Consider the following 18,957-nt stretch of genomic DNA (forward strand, 5'->3'; position numbering starts at 1 on the left):
GTGTGTCTTCAGTTTGCTTCTGCTGGGGTTGCAGCACAATCCTATTGCTTTGAGCAAGTCAGGGCTGTTTAAAACACACCGTGGGACATGAACAGGAGTTTTCTTGCTTCCCTTGGAGAAGAAGCCAATTAACAGCACGGTAATTAGCTGAAGGCTCTGTGCTCCAATGTACTCGAACATTTAAGCAGATGGGAGGCTGCGTTTACAGTGGCAAAGCGCTTCAGGAGGCTCCTGGTGTCGAGAAATCTTACCGCACAGATGCAAAAACGAAGCGCGAACGAATTTTRAGGCGCCATGCCTGAAAAAACGGGAAAGGAAGGCGGAAAGTTTCCCTGTCCGACAGGAAAAGRTGAAGCTTCCCATACCGGGAGTCGAACCCGGGCCGCCTGGGTGAAAACCAGGAATCCTAACCGCTAGACCATATGGGAGGCGCTGAKAGAACGTGCGCCCGCGCACCTCAAATCACTTGTACTCCGCCCCTCTGATCCACGGGATGGCTCCGCYCGGGCGGTTCCACCAGGCTCCGCTCTGCCGCACCACCGGAGCCGCCGCAAATCACCGGGAGCCACCGGGACCACCGCCATGAACCCCCCGCTCCGTGCCAGGAATGCCCTGCCCTCAGCCAAGATGGCAGCCGGGGCTTCAGCCGCCCCGCGCCCGCATCACGTGACGGCGCGGGCGCGCGCGCGGGGCGGGCGGGGCGCGCGCTCACGTGACCGGCGGGGCCGCCGAGCGCTGGGTCCCGTGAGCGCCGGGGGGCGGGACGGGGGCGCCGCCACAGCCCGGGACAGGCCCGGGACACCGCCCCCAGCCCCCGCCGCCCCCCGAGGGCATACCGGCATCGCCCCCGAACCGCCCGGGCCGCACCGGCATCGCCCCCCCCCCAGCCGCCGGAGGTAGCGGGGGTCCCACCGGCACTGCCCCCCGTTCGCCCATCGCCGCCGGAGGTACAGGGGCGCGGCCCGGCCCGGCCCGGGGGGCGCGGGCGCTGCGAGGCCCGGCGGGGAGCGGGGCCGGGGCTGCTCGGGCCGGGAACGGGGGCGGCTGCGGGGCATCCCGGGAGAAGGGAAGGACATCCTGGGGAAGGGGCTGCGGGCAGTCCCGAGGAAAAGGGGCTGCGGGGGGGTTCCCGGGCCGGCCAGGTGCTTTCGGGAACGCCGGAGGTTTCCCGGCAGCAGCGGGAGTTCCCCATGAACCGGAGCAGGGGGAGGGGAGCTGGGGCTGTGTCAGCGCTTCCCCAGTGCCGGGGGTGGGACTGGRATGGGGATGGGGTTTGGGATGGGGACSGGCGRGCGGAGCCACTGAGTAAGGAAAGCAGCGATCCAAGGTGGGCTTCTCTCGGCAGGTGTGTGATGCCAAGCACAGCCATGAAGAAAAAGGTAAGCACGGGAAAGAAGATCCTGCATTTTCATTCCCCATCCGTGAGCGCCGTCTGTTGTGTCCATCCCTCGGGCTGTGGCTCCGGTGCCTCGGGAGCCTCGGGAGTCAGCGCTGCATCCTCTGCTGAAGGTGCCGGACCTTAAAGCCGGGTTTAAATCCTGGCCGGGCAGGGGGGTCCGTGCAGAGCCTGCCCCGGCAGTTGCTGATTGCTGGCTGCTGCCGGGGCTCTTGTGAAACCCTCTGTGAAACCCCTGCTTGGGGAAGAGGATCTGTTCCAACCCCTTCCTTGTTCCTGAGACACCTCCCGAGGTGTCCCAGGAGCCCCGGATTCCCTCAGGGCTCCCGGAGGATGAAATTTAACACGTGGGGAAGGAGGAGCAGCTCTGGGAATGGCAGGGGTGGGTGTATCCCGGCAGGAGGGGATCCAGAGCTCTTAAAGGAGTATCCGGCTGGTGTTCCGTGGTGAGATGGGATTGGTTTCCCTGCCCGGCCCTCGGTGCTGGTGCCTGACCCCTTTGCAAGGCCTCCACTGCCCAAACTTTGGGAATTGGGGCTGGTTCGAGCCGTGCCTCAGAGTGGGATCGAGTTTCTGCCTGGGATTTAGTGCTGGTGCTGTGAAATAAGAGCTCGGCTGTTCTCTGGGGTCAGCTCAGGGGCTGAGCCAGGCCAGGGCGGCGTCCTGGGGTACCCTCCCCAGCCTTCCTTGTTGCCAAATCCTGGAGCCGGTGGGCAGCTTCCCCCCACCAGGGCACTCCCAGCCTGGATCTGCTGCAGRAATTATCTGACCAAGCAGGATTGGGGAATTCTGCCTTGGCTTTGTCAGCTCCTGCCCYGCTGTCACAGGGTGAGGGTGGGAGGCTGGGCCAGCGCTGTCCTCCTGAAATCCCTCCTGGATGGGACACTTCCAGGGCTGCTGCCAGGAGCCAGATTTGGCTTTGGAGCTGGAACTTGTTGAACAGCTGGGTTTTGTGAGCAGGGCTGCATTGGCTGCCACCATTGGGTTTGTTTTGTTTAATTTGTATTTTTAGATCACAATGCAAAGCCTCTGTGGTGTGACTGTCTCTGGTGTGACTGTCTCCCCTCATCCCCAACCCCCAGCATTCCCYGCTTTTTGGCTGCCTCTCCTTTCCCCTGAGGTGTGCAGGGATGGGACATCATGGAGCCAAACGTCTCCTCTGGAGAGGAGTCCCTGGAGCCRTCAGGAATCTCCTCTACACTGGGGACTCTGCCCTAGCCTGTCCCATCTGCTTTTCCCTCTTCTTCTKGTCTTCTGGCACCTGAAATTTGGAATTTGGGGACAAGAAGACCAGACAGGTCATGGGAAGAGTGGGATTAGGAGATCTTTAAGGTCCCTCCCAGCCCAAACCACACTGTGAATCAGGAGARAGTGTTTGGGGTGGGAAAGCAGAAGTGACAGGTTGTGTCTGGTCTGGAAGGACTGAGTCAAAGCTGTTCTGTGTCTTGAAGTCCTGTGGTGCCACCAAAGCCATCAGGTGGTACAGCACCATGATTCTGTGCTGATTTCCATGATTTTTGGTGCCAGGGCAGGTGGGAGGGGCTGGGAATGGGGAGGCAGCTCCTGCTTTTCCTGAGTCCTGTGTCTGTGTGTGTTGGGAAAAGTGTTCAGAGTGACCATTGCTTAGTGACCATGGACAGCAGGGGTGGGATGACCATGGACAGCAGGGGTGGGATGGCCATGGACAGCAGGGGTTGGGATGGCCATGGACAGCAGGGGTTGGGATGGCCATGGACAGCAGGGTGGGATGGCCATGGACAGCAGGGTGGGATGGCCATGGACAGCAGGGTGGGATGGCCAGGGACAGCAGGGTGGGATGGCCATGGACAGCAGGGTGGGATGGTCAGGGACAGCAGGGTGGGATGGCCATGGACAGCAGGGGTTGGGATGGTCAGGGACAGCAGGGGTTGGGATGGTCAGGGACAGCAGGGGTTGGGATGGCCATGGACAGCAGGGGTTGGGATGGCCATGGACAGCAGGGAGATGGGATGATGGCCATGGACAGCAGGGGTGGGATGGCCATGGACAGCAGGGAGATGGGATGATGGCCATGGACAGCAGGGGTTGGGATGGCCATGGACAGCAGGGGTTGGGATGGCCATGGACAGCAGGGGTTGGGATGGCCATGGACACCATGGGGTGTCTGTTTCCTGCCTCCCAGGTGCTCCTCTTTGCCTCTCTCTTGGTGCATTCCCAGCTGGAATGTGCCCATCCTGTGTTTCGTGACTTTGGCAGTAAGATGCCAGTTCCAGGGAGCAGGGAAGTACCTGGAACTCTGTGGTTGCTCATTTTCCCTTCTCTTCCTCTCTGCAGGTGCTGCTGATGGGTAAAAGTGGGTCTGGGAAGACCAGCATGAGATCCATCATCTTTGCCAACTACATCGCCAGGGACACGCGGCGCCTGGGGGCCACAAGTAAGGAATTCCCACCTGAATTCCCGGTTCTCCGGGTTCCAACCCCTCACCGGAGGGACAGAGCCCTCCCCTGCAGCCATCCCTGGGGCGGGTGTGTCCCTGCAGCTCCTCCCAGCTGCCCCACCTCACCAGGAGCTTAGTCCTGGGCTCAGGCAGGAAGTGGAGGGAAGGGAAAGGTCACACTGGGATCAGCTTTGCTGCTTTGTTGTTCAGCCTTCATCCTTAACTCCTGTTTTTTTGGATTGGGAAGCAGCCTTTGCTGTTTATTATCCAACTTTTGTCCTTAATTTCTTTTTTTTTTTATCAGGAAGCAACTTTCAGTGCAGTTACACCTGTCAGAGCCTCCTCCATGCTGGAGGAACATTCCCATTGTATCCAGGGATCCTGAAATGCTCCCCTRCTTTTGGCAGGATGATGAACTGGGATTAATTAGTGCCTTTTCTTTTTCCCTTTCCAAAGCCATTGTTGGAAAAAAGCCAGAAGTGATTGCTCTGAAAKAGCGGGATGGGTTGTTGAGATCTGCTGCTCCTTACTGTGAAGTGGCTGGGAGGATTTGTCAGGGATTGCTGTAAATTTCCTCTTTGCCATAAATTTCATCTCTTCCTAAGGTTTACATTCCCTGTGTTCCTGGTTTCTTTTGTTAGGGATGGCTTAAAGCTGCAGAGTCATTCCTGAAATATCCCAGRGCTCAGGGAATGTGTGGCTGAAGGGGAACACTTGCTGCACTTCTCAGGAGAGCAGTGGGCAGAGAGGCCTGAATTCCTCTAGGAAATGGTGTTTTGGTGGGATTTTACAAACTGGGGCTGGTTTGTGAGGAATGGGCCATCCCTGAAAGTCTTCAAGGCTGAATTGGATTGAACTTGGAGCAGCCTGGGATAGTGRAAGGCATCCCTGCCCACGGAWTGKGTGGAATKAGGGCTTTTAATCTCTTCCACCCCAACCCATGCTGTGATTCTGAGCTGGTTTCCATGGTTTTGGCTGCCTGARCTCTGCCCCAGGTGTGTGGTGCTGTCAGTGAGCTCCTGCTGTCTCTTTGCAGTCGATGTGGAGCATTCCCATGTCAGATTCCTGGGAAACCTGGTGTTGAACCTGTGGGACTGYGGAGGGTAGGTACTGATTGTTCCTTTTCCAGCCTTTGGGGGCGGCTCTGGGGAATTGGGGATGGAGCAGAGGGGATTCTCCTGTCCCACAGGATGAGATGGTGCCAAGGGAATGCCCCTTCTCCTGCTGTCCTGAGGTGYTGGAATTCCTCATCCCCAGCTTGATGCAAGTAGGATTTGTGCAGAGGCCATGCTGGAGGTTGATCCTGTGGCTCCTGGAAGCAGCATTTTTGAGGAATGCTATCCCCTCCTCAGCTCTAAGGCCTCATGGACCATCCAGCCCCATTCAGCCAGAGTTAAAGGAGATTTAAATTCTGGGATTTAAGGCTGAGCTGGTGCTTTTGTCCTGTTTGAGCTGTTCCTGCTGCTGTGGGGTTTCACGAGCAGCTCTTTAAAGCAGCAGGATACAAGGGAAGCTCCAGCTTCCTGTGGGATTGGGGGCTGATGCTCTCCAGGAGCATCCAGCTTTCCTTGGGAATGCTCCAGAGATGCAGCTCCAGCCTGGCCTCCTGAGTGGGGTCCAAATCCCAGTTTGGTATTTCCCCCAARCCCACCGTGCCAGGAGAGCCCTGCTCTGATGGGTATCTCCCTTCTTCCCTGCTCTGCCCCCTCAGCCAGGACACCTTCATGGAGAACTACTTCACCAGCCAGAGGGACAACATCTTCCGCAACGTGGAGGTGCTGATCTACGTGTTTGACGTGGAGAGCCGYGAGCTGGAGAAGGACATGCACTACTACCAGTCCTGCCTGGAGGCCATTCTCCAGAACTCCCCTGATGCCAAGATCTTCTGCCTGGTGCAYAAGATGGATTTGGTGCAGGAGGACCAGCGGGATCTGGTGAGGAGCTGGGYGCTGCTCGTCCCTGCAGGTCACGCTTCAAAGGCAGCCCCTCAGGGCTGTTCCTCCAAGGGTTTCTCACGTGTTCCTGCCTTTTTTTTAAAGTATGTCATCCTGGAATCCAGTGGACAACAGAAGTGGTAGCTTTTAGGGACAAAAAATAGCGCTTTCTGCCCAATTGCAGAGCTTCCAGCACACCTTGGCTYCAGGAGGGAGCAGGACTGGAGGGAATCCAAGCCCTGGATTCCAATCCCAATCCAATCATGATCTGGATGAAGGTGACAGTGACAGTTGTTGTCAGTTCAGCTGCTGCTCTCAGTCCAGCACAGCCTTTGTGCCAAAGCACCCCCAAAATCCAAGGGGTGAAACTTTCCCAGTCCATCAGGAGGTGCTTTCTGTGGGCTCTGCCTTCCCAGGAATCCTCTTTAGCCCCTGAATATCCTGGGAGTGCAGAGGATCAGCCTTGCAGTGATGTTGGGTGGGTTTTTTTGTGCTTTTTAAAGGTCACAGGGAGATGGGGAAAATACTGAGTTCCTACAACTTTTCCTGCTTGGACACCTCCTGATCCCACAGGGAGTTGAGCTGGCTCAGGGAGCATACCCCTTGCTCCTTGGCTCCCTCCCTGCCGTTGGGCTGCTGGGGGTGGTCAGAAGCGAGAAGTTTTGTTAAACTTTGTACCAATTTCCAGGGAATTTGTCCCTGGGCGGCTGCAGAGGGAGCAGCTCCCTGCACAGCTGGAATCCCAGGGGCAGCTTGGCTTTGGATCATTTTTCCTGCAGGGATTACTCTTCCAGTCCTGGTCCTTCCCCCAGCTCAGGGGGAACAGCTCAGAGGTGGCTCCCAGGGAGCTTTTCCTCCCTGAAGGATGTGTCTCAAACCCTCCTGCTGCCCCATTCGTGGTGGGAGCTTTAAGGAGTGGTGCAGACTCAGGTGGAGCCCTGGAGGGAGGGATGGGCAGGAGAGGGGCCTTGCCACTCCTGAAGGGCTGTTTTAGGGGATCTGCTGCTCAGAACCTGCACATTTTGGGCTAAATCCCTATTTTTTGTGCTTGTTGGTGAAGCCTGTGCTGTCCAGAACCCACCTGGCTCATTCTGGCCCCACATTTTGTGGGGTTTGGTCCCTGTCCTGTCTCGTTCCTACAAGCAGGAGGCCCAGGGGAAGGAGGCACAGTGTGTGGGGACCTTGCTGGGTGTTCCAGCCTTCCAGAGGGGCCTGGAYGAGCCTGGCTGTGCTGGGCTGTTCCCTGCTCCCCTTTTTCTGTGCCGTAACCAAGGGTAGAGTGTGGGGGAGGAGGGAATCCTGTGAGTGCCTTCCTTGTGCTGCTGAACCTCCAGCACTTACCTCCTGTCCTGCTGGATGTGACAGAGCTTTTTGCCAGGAATTTGTCCCAGTTCAGCTCCGCAGGGACACTTCACTCCCAACTCCCATTCCACAACACTCACACTTATTCCAGCTTTGGGTCCCAGGGAGGTTTTGGACCCCCCAAAGTGTCCAAGGCCAGGTTGGAGCATCCTGGGATGGTGGAAGGTGTGGGATGGGATGAGCTTTGWGGCCCTTYCCACCCAAACAATTTTGGGATTCTGTAACCAGACATCCCTGGCCCTGCTGCTGCCTGGGAGRTTCCTGGCCAGTGGTCCCTTCTCCAGAGCTATCCAGAGATCCAGGTGAAATTCACCCCATAATCACACAGAGCGACTACAGAGCACAAACAGAAATACTTACACTCAATCCCTGAACTCTCTTCATTTCCCAGATTTTTAAGGAGCGTGAGGAAGACTTGAAGCGCCTTTCCCGGCCCTTGGAATGTGTTTGTTTCAGGACTTCCATCTGGGATGAGACGCTTTACAAGGTTGGTGCAGCTTCCTTTCCGTGTCTGCCTCCCACGTGGAGCAGGAGGAGGATCTGTGTGGCTGCTGTGGGGTGTTCAGCTCTGCAGCAGGAAGCAAAATGGCCCCATTTCATTCTATTCCTATTCTATTTCTATTCTTTCCAACAGAAARTGTTGGAAAGCCAAAGTGTCCTTCCTGCCCTGTTCATTACCAGCAGGTTCAGAGCATTGGTGTTTCAGGATATTCGATACTGAGCCTCTTCCAGCTTGACTGTTATTACTTACAAGTGATGATTTCTTTTTTATCTCATGCTATGAAAAGTGTTTGTTCCCAGCTGGCCCCAGAGATCAGGGGCTGCATCCCCAGATATTTGGACATGAACAGTTCCCATGGGTGACTTTGGTCCCTGCTCAAAGCCCCTCTCTTCTTCCCGCTGATCTCTGATACAATTAAAATAATCAGCAGAAGGAGGGGAGGAGTTTGGAGCGTGGCTGGGACGTTTCTCTCCCTCTCCAGGCGTGTGAGAGCTGTGTGCCCTGAAGGGTTAACTCCCATCCCTGGGTTCCATCCAGGAAYGCTCCCAGGCTGGGCCAGGATTTAGGGACAGCACTGTCACTGGGATGTGTCTGAAATTTYCCCCTGTSCAGGARGGTTTCCCRTGCTCTGAGCAGATCCCAGMCATCGCTGGGTTTCCAGGATTTYGCCTCTCCCAAGRCACAACTCAGCACAGAGCCGAGGTGTCCAGGGCAGGTTCAAGCTGTGACTGCAGTGCCGGAGCAGCACCAGAGCCTGGAAAGGAACTCCTATTCCCACAAAAACACAAAAACTCTGCTCTTGTGCCTGAGCAGTAAAACCCTCCCTGGGAAYGCTCAGAYCTCGCTGGRTTTCCAGGATTTTGCCTCTCCCAGGGCATGACCCAGCACAGAACCGAGGTGTGCAGGACAGGTTCAAACAGGGTGTAAATTAGACCCAAATTAAYCCTGGCTTTAATTAATTAACTAAARAAAGGCATGARCATGTGGTCAATATCAGGAACCTGGCAGACAGGCATCCCAGATACCCGTGTGGCCCTTGGGAAGGGCATGGCCRAGCACTGSCCCAYGGCTGGGTCAGCAGCTGGGCMGGGAGGGGAGGCTGAGCTGGGAAAATCCGAGTGTGGATGAGGACAGATCCTGATCCCAGCACCCCCAGTCCCTCCTGGGCTCGTTCCTGGCCTGACATCAGATGGAACCTTCTGTTGGGATCAGGGATGAGCTGCCAAGTGTCCATCTGTGTATTTACCTTCCCCAGGATTAAAACTCTGAAAAGTTGAGTGGGAAAAGGAGACAGAAGTGTTCCCACCTCAGCCCATGGAGGATTTAGGCCTCTGCAGCAGCCCTGGTCTTTCTCTGCCTGGTGGAGGAGAGCTTCAGCCAGGGAATGGTCTCCCGAGGTCTGGGCTCCCTGTGGGACCTGAGCATGGAAGTGGGAGAAGCTGCTCAGCCTTGCCCAGGCTGGCACCACCCAGAAGTGCCAAAAATCCCCCTGGGAGCATGTTTGTCACGGGAGGCTGAGGAGGGGAAGGGCTGCTGAGACCTTTGTGTGTCCTCATGTGCAGGCCTGGTCCAGCATTGTCTATCAGCTGATCCCCAACGTGCAGCAGCTCGAGATGAACCTGAGGAACTTYGCTCAGATCATCGAGGCAGATGAGGTGCTGCTCTTTGAGAGAGCCACGTTCCTGGTGAGTTCCTGGATGGAGCTTCCCTTTCCCTCCCCTCTGCTCTGGAGCCAGGCTGGGAGAGCTGGGGGTGCTCACCTGGAGAGGAGAAGGWTCCAGGGAGAGCTCAGAGCCCCTGCCAGGGCCTAAAGGGGCTCCAGGAGAGCTGGAGAGGGAATGGGGACAAGGGCTGGAGGGACAGGACACAGGGAATGGCTTCCCAGTGCCAGAGGGCAGGGATGGATGGGATATTGGGAAGGAATTGTTCCCTGGGAGGGTGGGCAGGCCCTGGCACAGGGTGCCCAGAGAAGCTGTGGCTGCCCCTGGATCCCTGGCAGTGTCCAAGGCCAGGCTGGACATTGGGGCTGGGAGCAGCCTGAGACAGTGGGAGGTGTTGGGTTGGAACTGGATGAGCTTTGAGGTCCCTTCCGACCCAAACCATTGTGGGATTCCATGGAAGTGTGGCTGGGAGGTGGCAGCCCCAGGTGCTGAATGCTCTGAGCCCAGCCTGGGCCACTGAGAGCAGCCAGTGTGACCCTGTGACTCACGGGACCATCCCAAAATTCCCCCTGGCAGCAGCTGAGCTGGTGTCRATTGGTGTTTCCTCCCCAGGCTCTGGGAGTGTTTCACATCCTCCTTCTGCTCTGTAGATCCCTCTGCTCAGGGCAGGAACCCTTTGGTAGCTTCAGAACCAAACCTTTGCACTTCCTCCTGCTGGGCCATCTGAGCTGCACCYGATTGCTTTTGATTTTTGGTGTTCTGCAATCCSAGGATGTRGTTAAAGGATCAGCCATGGGACTGKGATGCTTTTTCAGGATATTGTGCTCCCAATCCCCCTGTGCCAGGTGGAAGGTGCTGGATAWAACCACCCTTGATGTTTGTCCATATTCCTGATTTCTGGGTTTTTGCACATTTTGCACCAAAGTCTCGCTGAGCTGAAGGAAATGTTTGAATTTTTTTGGAGTGTTTTCCTTGATGGGGATTTGGAAATGATGGAGGGAATTTGGGAAAGGAGCCACGGCTTTCCTTCCTCATTAAACTATCAGAGACAAACACTTGCCGTGCCTGGCAAGTGCTGCTTTTGGACCTTTTGCAGATAATAAATAGTTCCACCTTGGGGTGTGTAACAGTGTGATTGTTACAAGGACATTTTTAACTGAACAGGGATAATCTTTGCTACAAAAATTCTGTGCTAATTTTCAGTGCAATTTTTTTTTTTCTTAAAAGATTCCCCTTGCCTTTTTTTATTTTTTTTTTCTATTAAACATTCCCAGAACTCTCTTAAACGGAAATTTTCCTGTGAAAATCTTACTGTGAAATCCAAAACCCTTATTCTGAAATTGTGTTCAAATTGYAGTGAGAAAACCAAAGTATGGGAAGTTAAGGAAGGAAATGGAACACTGGGAATTTCAACCCTTGAGTCTGGTTAAAGCTGTATTGGTGGGAATAATTGGGCAAGTTTGAAAAGTGATAGGTTTAAAGTGGTTAAGGGAAAAAAGAGGGGAAAAAACCCTAAAAAACATTTTAACGTGACTGCCTGGGTAGAGCAGAGCTTCACATTCCTGTGCAAGGRCTCCTGACACATCCAGGGAGAGCTGATTTGGGGATTCTGAAGAGTTGAGAGCAGCTGGCCTAAGGTTTTTAAGAGATTTGTCTTAGGTTTGCTGTGGGAACAGAGGTGATGGAGCTGTTTGTGCAGGAAATGCAGCTCTCCCTGGGTGTGGCTGARGGATAAAGGGCTGGGGACCACCAGCTGGGTGGAAATGTTTGGGGAGATGTTCTCAAGGATTCCTAAAGCCTTTTGGATCTCKGGAAGTTGGCATCCAGGCACTCCGGGCTGCTCCTGGCTGCTGGATCTCCAGGGAGGAAGAGGAGGGAGCTGCCCTGAGCTGCCTCTGCTCTGACTGGAGTGATGGACAGGGAATTCTCAAGGAAGCAGCTGCCTTTGAGCCTCCGTTTTTAGGGAGGAACAGCTTGGTTTGGCTTTGGGGTCAGTGCCAGTGCAGGATGGGGAATGTTGCAGCAGCACCTTAGGAGGGAAAAGCTATCCCAGCACTTGGCCCATTCCTGAGCTGATGGCCTTGGATTTTTTTTCCTCTCTTTCCACCTATTTTTAACTTTGAATCAGGATTTAAATTCCTGATAAGCTGGAGCACTCAGTCCTCAGGGGACAGTGGTGTCACCTGGCAGATCTGTGCCATCCTTTGTGTGCTGATCCCATCACAGGCTCTCCTTTCTCCATCAAAGCCCCAGCAGGACTGCTGGGAACACCTCCCAAAATTCAATCAGCCAAAGGCAGTGTGAATCCCTGCYCTGGTGGCCACCCATTCCCAGAAGTGCTGCTGGGAATGCTGAGCTGGAATCCCTGACTGGCTGTGCCCCTTCTCCAGGTGATTTCCCACTATCAGTGCAAGGAGCAGCGCGACGTGCACAGGTTTGAGAAGATCAGCAACATCATCAAACAGTTCAAGCTGAGCTGCAGGTGAGCTGCTCTTATCAGCACTGGGGAGATAAGGGCTGTCCCAGCTTTGTCCAGAGGGCTCTCCAGACAATCCCAGTTGGACTCTTCAGCGGGGTGGAACTGCTGGAACACGCCCACTTCAGTGTGAATTGTTTGACTTCCTCCTTTGCTGATGGGGGGAGAGGTTTGGTGCTGTGGAATTCCAGGCCTTTTTCTCCTGGATCAAGGGAGAACAAGTTCAGCAGGGCTGAACTGATCAATAACAATGTTTCTCCTGGAAACTGTGAATGTCACCCAGAGAGCTCTGTTTCAGCCTTGCCCCAGAGGGTGAGGCTTGCAGACACTGTTTATCCCTATTTCCCATGGAAAAGTGGGAAGCTTGGCTCTGCACAGCCCCCAGGCTCCACAGTCAGGTTAATCCCAGGGATGTGTGGGGCTCGGCAGGATGGACGAGTGGCTGGCTGGTTTACAGATATTCAGATGTCTCCAGATATTCCCATTTAATATTTATTTCTGATGGTTATCCAGAGGRTCCTGCTGGGAATGGCTGAGCCCTGGCATCCATGGGGGAGCAGGCCTGGCCAGTGGGGCTGTGTCTGGAATTTCCTCCATTCAATGCACAAATCAGCTGATAACATTCCCTTTTGGCCCAAAACTGAGGAATTTTGTCTATAAAAGCAAGCCCAGCCCAAGCCCTTCTGTAACCACACCTTGCCAAGTGGGAATTGCAGCTCCTCCAGCAGCTCAGATCGAGGATGTCGGCCATGCGGGCACAAAAGCTCTTCATTCACTCCTTTTTTCCCTGGATTTCCTTGTTTTTCAGTAAGCTGGCAGCCTCTTTCCAGAGCATGGAGGTCAGGAACTCCAACTTTGCTGCTTTCATCGACATCTTCACATCCAATACCTACGTGATGGTGGTCATGTCAGACCCTTCCATACGTAAGTCAGAGCCAAGAGAAACCTGGTTGGGACAAAAAAAAAAAAACCAGAAAACCAAAGAAACCCAGTGAAATTAGTCCAGTTTAAACAGTGTTTCTCTTGGAAAATGATGTTTAAGTTACAGAAGTGATTGTAATGAAGGGATTGAGTGTGAGCAGGACCTGCAGAGGCGGTGKCACAGCTGAGCTGCTGCTGCTGTCCCAGGAGCCACCAAACCAGCCCTGGCTGAGCAGGCCATGCCTAAATCCTATTCTGGGCCCTTCTGAGCTGGCAGCCCCGGTGATTTTGGGAAGGAAGCAGAGCTGGCTCTTGGCTGGGTGTTGCTCTGGCTGCCTGGGCTGTCTTGGGTGGACAGGCTCTAATTTTAGCAGCATTTATTTATCCCRAGGAGGAGCTGCAGCAGTGCCAGCCCGCAGCCCCTGGGAGCAGTTCCCTGTTTACACAGCCCTTGGAATTCCTSCTGGGAGCTGAGGGGCTCCAGGGGCACTGCCCACGACTCCTTGGGCCCCAAGCTGGGGTTGTCCTGTCCCTGTTAGGGAATTAGGGACAGTGTGGGAGCCMTGGGGGGCAGCTGGGGGTGAGCAGCTCTTCCTGGGACAGGCTTTTCCTCCTGTTCTTCTGGGATCAGCCAGCAGCCCAGAACCGTTCCACACTGAATTTTGCCCAGGCTATCCTACCTTAAATTTTGCCCAGAACTTCCCACATTAATTTTTTCCCAGACAATCCCAGATCAAATTTTATCCAGACCATCTCCCATTAAATTTTACCCAGACCATCCCACATTAAACTTTGACCAGATCTTCCCACTCTAAATTTTGCCCAGTCCATTCCACATTTAATTTTACCCAGACTGTCCCACATTGAACTTTTCCCAGACCATTCCACACTGAATTTTTCCCAGACATTCCCACATTGATTATTTTGCCCAGGCCATCCTATCTTAAATATTGCTCAGATCTTCCCACATTTAATTTTACCCAGATTGTCCCACATKAAATTTTGTCCAGACCATCCCATGCTGATTTTTGCTCAGACCATCCACATTAAACTCTGCCCAGACTATCCCACATTAAATTTTACCCAGATCTTCCCATGCTGAATTTTTACCCAKCCCACATGAAATTTTGCCCAGCCCATCCCACTCTGGATTTTGCCTGCCTTGGGAGCAGCAGGAAGCCYCAAGACCCTGCAGAAAAGGATACTGGAGCTAGGCAGCCCTGAGGCCGTGGTGACTCGCACCCTTTYTAACTTCTTTTTATCTCCCCGGTCCCTTTTCCGTCGCAGCTTCCGCAGCCACGCTGATCAACATCCGGAACGCCAGGAAACACTTTGAGAAGCTGGAGAGGGTGGATGGACCAAAGCACAGCCTGCTCATGCGCTGATCCCAGGCACTGGGGCTTTGGGGGGAGAAAAAACAGATTGGGACTACTTCTTTTGAGGAGAATCTAACACTGTCCGTGTCTGTGTTGGGCTTTGAAATGAGTGTGCTGCTTGTTTTTTCTCCTGATCACGTCGGACACTAGAGGCTGGMTGGATCCGCTGCGGACCTTCCCGGGATTCCCTGGCACGGGTGGGGTCGGGAAGGAGGCAGCACAGGTGATRTGTCCCGCAGGGGTTGTGGCAGAGCCCGCGGGTGATGGGATATTTACTGTTTCCTTGGATTGTTGCTAGAATAAGTTTATAAATTTCTCCTCATCTTCGGTCATGGAAATAAATTTTTGCTACCAGGGATTTCAGATCYGAGAGCTTTGCAAAGTGGGTTTGCTTTCCCCCAAATCCTGGGGCAGCTTGGGGAAGCAGAGCTGTTGGAGCTGCACTGCTCCTTCCGTGGTTTTGGGGGGATTTTGGCCGGAAGCCATTCCAGAGTTTAATTGGGARTCGCTTGGCAGCATCTGCCTTTTTCACTCTTGCCGCATCGGATTACTGTGTCAGAAAGGGTGTGGTGCCTCCACGCCTGGCTCTGCCCTGTGTCCCTGCCCACACACCCACTGGGAGGGGAAAATCCGCCGGGGCGAGCCCAGGGACTGGGAACGAGGAGCYGAAAGGGCTGGGGAGCGAGAGGGCTCCGCACAAACGCTGCTCCCATCCCTGCTCCATCCTCCCGGAATTCAACAGCCGCGTCTCGCACCGCCCACCCGGCAGCTGCCGCTGCCTCGGGCTGGGGGAGTTCCAAGGGGAATCATCCCGAGGGAGAGGAGCTGATCCCAGCCGGAGCCTCTGGAGAGCTGCGAATGGGCTTGGGGATGGGCGGGATGCGGGTGTGGAATTCCCGCAGTGGGAATAGTGGAACCAGGCTGGATGTGACCCCAGTTCCACATGGAGCTGCCCCAGGGTTGGGATCAGGCCCTGCTGGGAATGTCACAGCTTCCCCCACTGCAGCCCTGCCCTGGGAGCAAGGGTGGCCACTGATCCGTGTGTTGGAGCCTCGGGAATGTCCCGTTCTGCCGGGAAGGGCTTCAGGAGAGCAGGAGGGGGGCTCATGGCCGCAGTTCAGGAGATGGAGGCACCTCCTGTGAGCTCTTCCTGCTGGAAGGGAGGACAGTGGGAACGCTGCCTCATTTCCATGGTGATGARGAGCTGCCACTGGGGTTCCTGAGGGATTAAAGCAGCCCATGGAAGGGGGTGATGGAATGTGGGGTGGGGGAGCAGGTGCCCAAGGGCTGGGAGGGAGGAGTGCCCAAATCCTGGCCTGGCTGGAGSCTCCCGGGCAGTGACCCAGTGGTGATTAGGGGTAAAGTCCTGCTGTTCTGTTTCACATCCCTTTTCCTGAAYTCCATGGATTTGGGGGCTCTTTGGGAATCAGCCTTGTCCTTTTGCTGTGGCCAGGGTGCTGCTGGTGTTGCTCTGCTGTTCAGTGACAGCATGTGACAAACAGGGGTGGCTGTGTCAGGACACCTGCCCCGCCCGCTCCCAGGGCTCCACGTTGTGTCCTTTGTCCCTTCCCAAAGTGGACCCTGGGCCTTTTTGGGAGCCTGGGCTTGGTGGCTGCACTGGCTCCTTCCATTACAAGCAGCTCCTTCCTCATCCCACCTGCTGGAAAACTCTTCCCCCTTCCCCTGGCAGTTTCTGCTTCAGAAAACAAAAAATTGGTGCCTGTTCCAGATGTTTCTCACACAAACATCATCCCAAACCTGGATGAGGGGCTGCGATCCGGCCTTTTCCTCYGGCACTTGACCTTGGAGTGAGGAGAAACTTGATGCCATGTGTCACTGAGCTCCTGAATAAGTCCTGCCTTGGCCCTGTTTTTTTTCCTGGGAGCTGCTGTGGGGTCAGGATGAGCTCCCTGGGCTGGGCTGTGCTCCCTGGGGTGGTCTTGGAGCTACTTCCAGGTTTTCTGACCATTTCCTTCCTGCCTTGGAGCATGGATGGCTCCAATGGGGTCAGCTCCAGGCTGTTTCTCTGAGGATGAGCTGTGTAGGGTCAGGCAGAGTCTTGGGGTGATTTTCCCCCTTGGTGGCACAGAATTGTCCCCAGGAGCTGAGGAGTGGCTGCGGGGGGATGGAAACAGGTCAGTGGTGGCCATACCTGGCTCTCCAGATGGGATCAGCTCCTCCAACACATCCAGGGGGTCCTGGATTCTCCAAAATCACCCTCAGCTGTCACTGCAGAATTGTGGCTTAGAGATGCCTCGTGAGGAACATCCACTCCATCAGATCCAAGATCCCCAAGCCCAAGATCCCGWGTGACCCTCTGGGAAGGAGCCTCCTAGCAGATGAGGATCTTCCCTGCGTGTGAATGGGTGTAATTTTCGATGGTTTTGATAAAACAGTCCCATATCTCACACAKCTCATCCWGACCCCATCTCYRTGTCCATTATCCTGATCAAAGCAGATCCAGCTGGTCCAGGGGCCTGGCCTTGGTGAGACTTGAGCATCTCCAGGGATGGGAGTTTCAATCCAAGGCTGTTCCATTGTGTGATTGCCCTCAGGATTTTAAAATTAGGAATAAAACCCCACATTTTGGAGCTCCCTGCTCTTGTCCTGCTCCATAGGGAGCGAGGCTTTTTCCTGGTGCCTCTGGGTGAGCATTCCCAAGCTGGCCCAGCAGCTYCTGAACGTGTTCCAGTATTTCCATCCCTGTTTTGGATGTTGTAGGTGGCCCCAAAATGAACAGAACGTGGTCACAGCGTGGTCTCAGCAGTGAAAGGGGAGGAACAGCCTCCTTCATCACCGGTGTCCGTGGGGATTCCTAACGCTCATCCCAACCCTTTGAACCCAAGAGTTCCTTCAGTTTTCCACGCCATAATCCGTTTTTATCCATTTCTCAATAACAGGATGGTGTTGGGGTTGCTCCAGTGAGCACAGGAAAAAGGAGTGTGTGCTGGGCCGGGGGGAAARGGTTTGGGATCTGCCCTYGGAAGGATRAGCTGAGCCCCTGAAGGGTTTGGGATCTGCCCTYGGAGGGATRAGCTGAGCCCCTGAAGGGTTTGGGATCTGCCCTCGGAGGGATRAGCTGAGCCCCTGAAGGGTTTGGGATCTGCCCTYGGAGGGATAAGCTGAGCCCCTGAAGGGTTTGGGATCTGCCCTCGGAGGGATAAGCTGAGCCCCTGAAGGGTTTGGGATCTGCCCTCGGAGGGATGAGCTGAGCCCCTGAAGGGTTGGGATCTGCCCTTGGAGGGATGAGCTGAGCCCCTGAAGGGTTTGGGATGAGGTGAGCCCCCTGAAGGGGATGGTCCATGAAGCCATGGCTGGGCTGGATGGACAGAGCAGTGAAGGGATCATCCCCCATCAAAGCTCAGGCAGTTTGGGGGAACATCCTGGTGTAGCTGGACCTGGGTGAGGCTCAGCAGGGAGGGAAAGGCAGGATGGGGCATAGCCCGGGTCCKGTGGGGTTTGTGGGATCAGCATTCCATCTGTGGGTAACCCTGAGAGCAAGGGAGCTGCTGCCCTCACTTCCATGGGGCAGGGATTTGGGATTTCACCATCCAGCTCCTCCCCTGGTGTGGSGGGACAGTGGAACACCCATTTGGGGAGTTCTGAGCAGATGTTGTGGGGTCACTCGAGGATTGCAGGTGCCTGGGACCTTCCCCTCGGCCTTTGTGGGGCTGTGCCAGAGCCCAGGGGACCCCTCGGAGCCCCTTCCCGGGGTGCTCCCCACCCTTMCCCCCTCTTCCGAGAGTGTCCCCCAAATGTGGGGGCTCCCCAAGCCCTTCTTGCCCCTTTCCTGCCATGGGAACGGGACCTCCCGATCCCCCAGCACCCCCTGCCCAGGGTCTGGCCCCTCCTGTCCAAATCCATCCTTGGGGACGTGCAGCTGCCAGGGACAGTGAGGAGGGGGGACATGATCCCCCACCCTGCTCCCCCTTGTCCTTCTGTGTTTTGTGGGGGTCACCTGGGCCTGCAGCTGCTCCTGCAGCTCGGTGACATTGGGGTGGGGGTCAGGGTGGGCCCGCACTGCCCAGCTCATCCCCCAAAAACTTTTGTAGTCCCCAGAAGCTCCCCAGGGGAGGTTGGCCGAGGAGGGGTCCCTACCTGAGCTCCTCCTGGTGCCTCCCTGGGTTTTTCCTGAGGAGGGAAAGGGCTCTTTAGCCAAGAAGGCATTGGTTTGGTCCTGGGTGAGCTGCRGCAGCTCAGCAGAAATGGGGGTCACAGGGATCCCCCCTCATCCTGGATGAGCTCTGTGTTGTGACCCCTCSTCAGCCAAGGTCACCACCTGGGTGGCCCTGACCAGCTCCTGGGGTCATCGCTGACGGGGACATCAGGGGTGGGGATCACCCTGCTATGGGGGGTCCCCATCCCCAGGATACCCCGGGATGAGCTGGGACAGGGCTGGGGGGCCAGCATTTTGGGGTGTTATGGGGTGATGAACCCAGCCTGCACCTCCSCTGGCCAACTCAGGGCAGGCTGGGRGGCCTGGGGACACCCCAGGGCTGGAGACACCCCGGGCCTAGGGACACTCTCAGGTTGGGGACACCCCGGGACTGGGGACACTCCTAGGTTGGGGACACAGGGCTAGGAGCAGCCAGGTCCCCTTGTGACGAKGTTGGAACACCAGTAGGGCGGAGGAGCCTGGGGTGATTGGGRGTGGATTCCCACRGCAGCTCCACCCCAGGCCAGGGCTYCGTGCGACCCCCASAGCCCCCGGGACGGGSACCCCCCACCCCCGGAGAGGCTYCCCCAGCTCTGCCAGGACCCTGACACCTGGGGGACCCCACTGTGTCCCGAGGAGGTGCCCCCCGTATTTGGGGGGGTTTACCTGTATAGCTCAGGAGGCAGAGATTTGGGGGGGCAGGCAGGGACCCCCCCGGACACCCGTGGGTGCTCAGGTTTGGGGGTGCTCCAAGCCC

The 18,957-nt window shown here is 55.9% G+C and overlaps 1 protein-coding gene and 1 non-coding gene across 2 annotated transcripts; one reads left to right on the top strand and one right to left on the bottom strand.

The window, feature by feature from the left end:
* Positions 1–356: 356 nt before the first annotated feature.
* On the bottom strand, positions 357–428 carry TRNAE-UUC (transfer RNA glutamic acid (anticodon UUC)). The gene has a single exon. It is a non-coding gene; the product is annotated as a tRNA-Glu (tRNA).
* A 280-nt stretch (positions 429–708) lies between these two features.
* LOC130584074 (ras-related GTP-binding protein A) lies at positions 709–14,414 on the top strand. Its single transcript, XM_057383833.1, has 10 exons — positions 709–947; positions 1,346–1,379; positions 3,710–3,809; positions 4,849–4,915; positions 5,524–5,746; positions 7,500–7,595; positions 9,173–9,295; positions 11,662–11,753; positions 12,556–12,671; positions 13,956–14,414. The coding sequence occupies exons 2-10, from the start codon at positions 1,353–1,355 to the stop codon at positions 14,051–14,053; spliced, it is 942 nt and encodes a 313-aa protein (XP_057239816.1). The 5' UTR covers positions 709–947; positions 1,346–1,352; the 3' UTR covers positions 14,054–14,414.
* Positions 14,415–18,957: the final 4,543 nt, after the last annotated feature.

Source organism: Malurus melanocephalus, unplaced genomic scaffold (assembly GCF_030028575.1).
Source record: "Malurus melanocephalus ecotype Western Australia unplaced genomic scaffold, MMel_1.1 scaffold_664, whole genome shotgun sequence".
NCBI classification, from domain to species: domain Eukaryota; kingdom Metazoa; phylum Chordata; class Aves; order Passeriformes; family Maluridae; genus Malurus; species Malurus melanocephalus.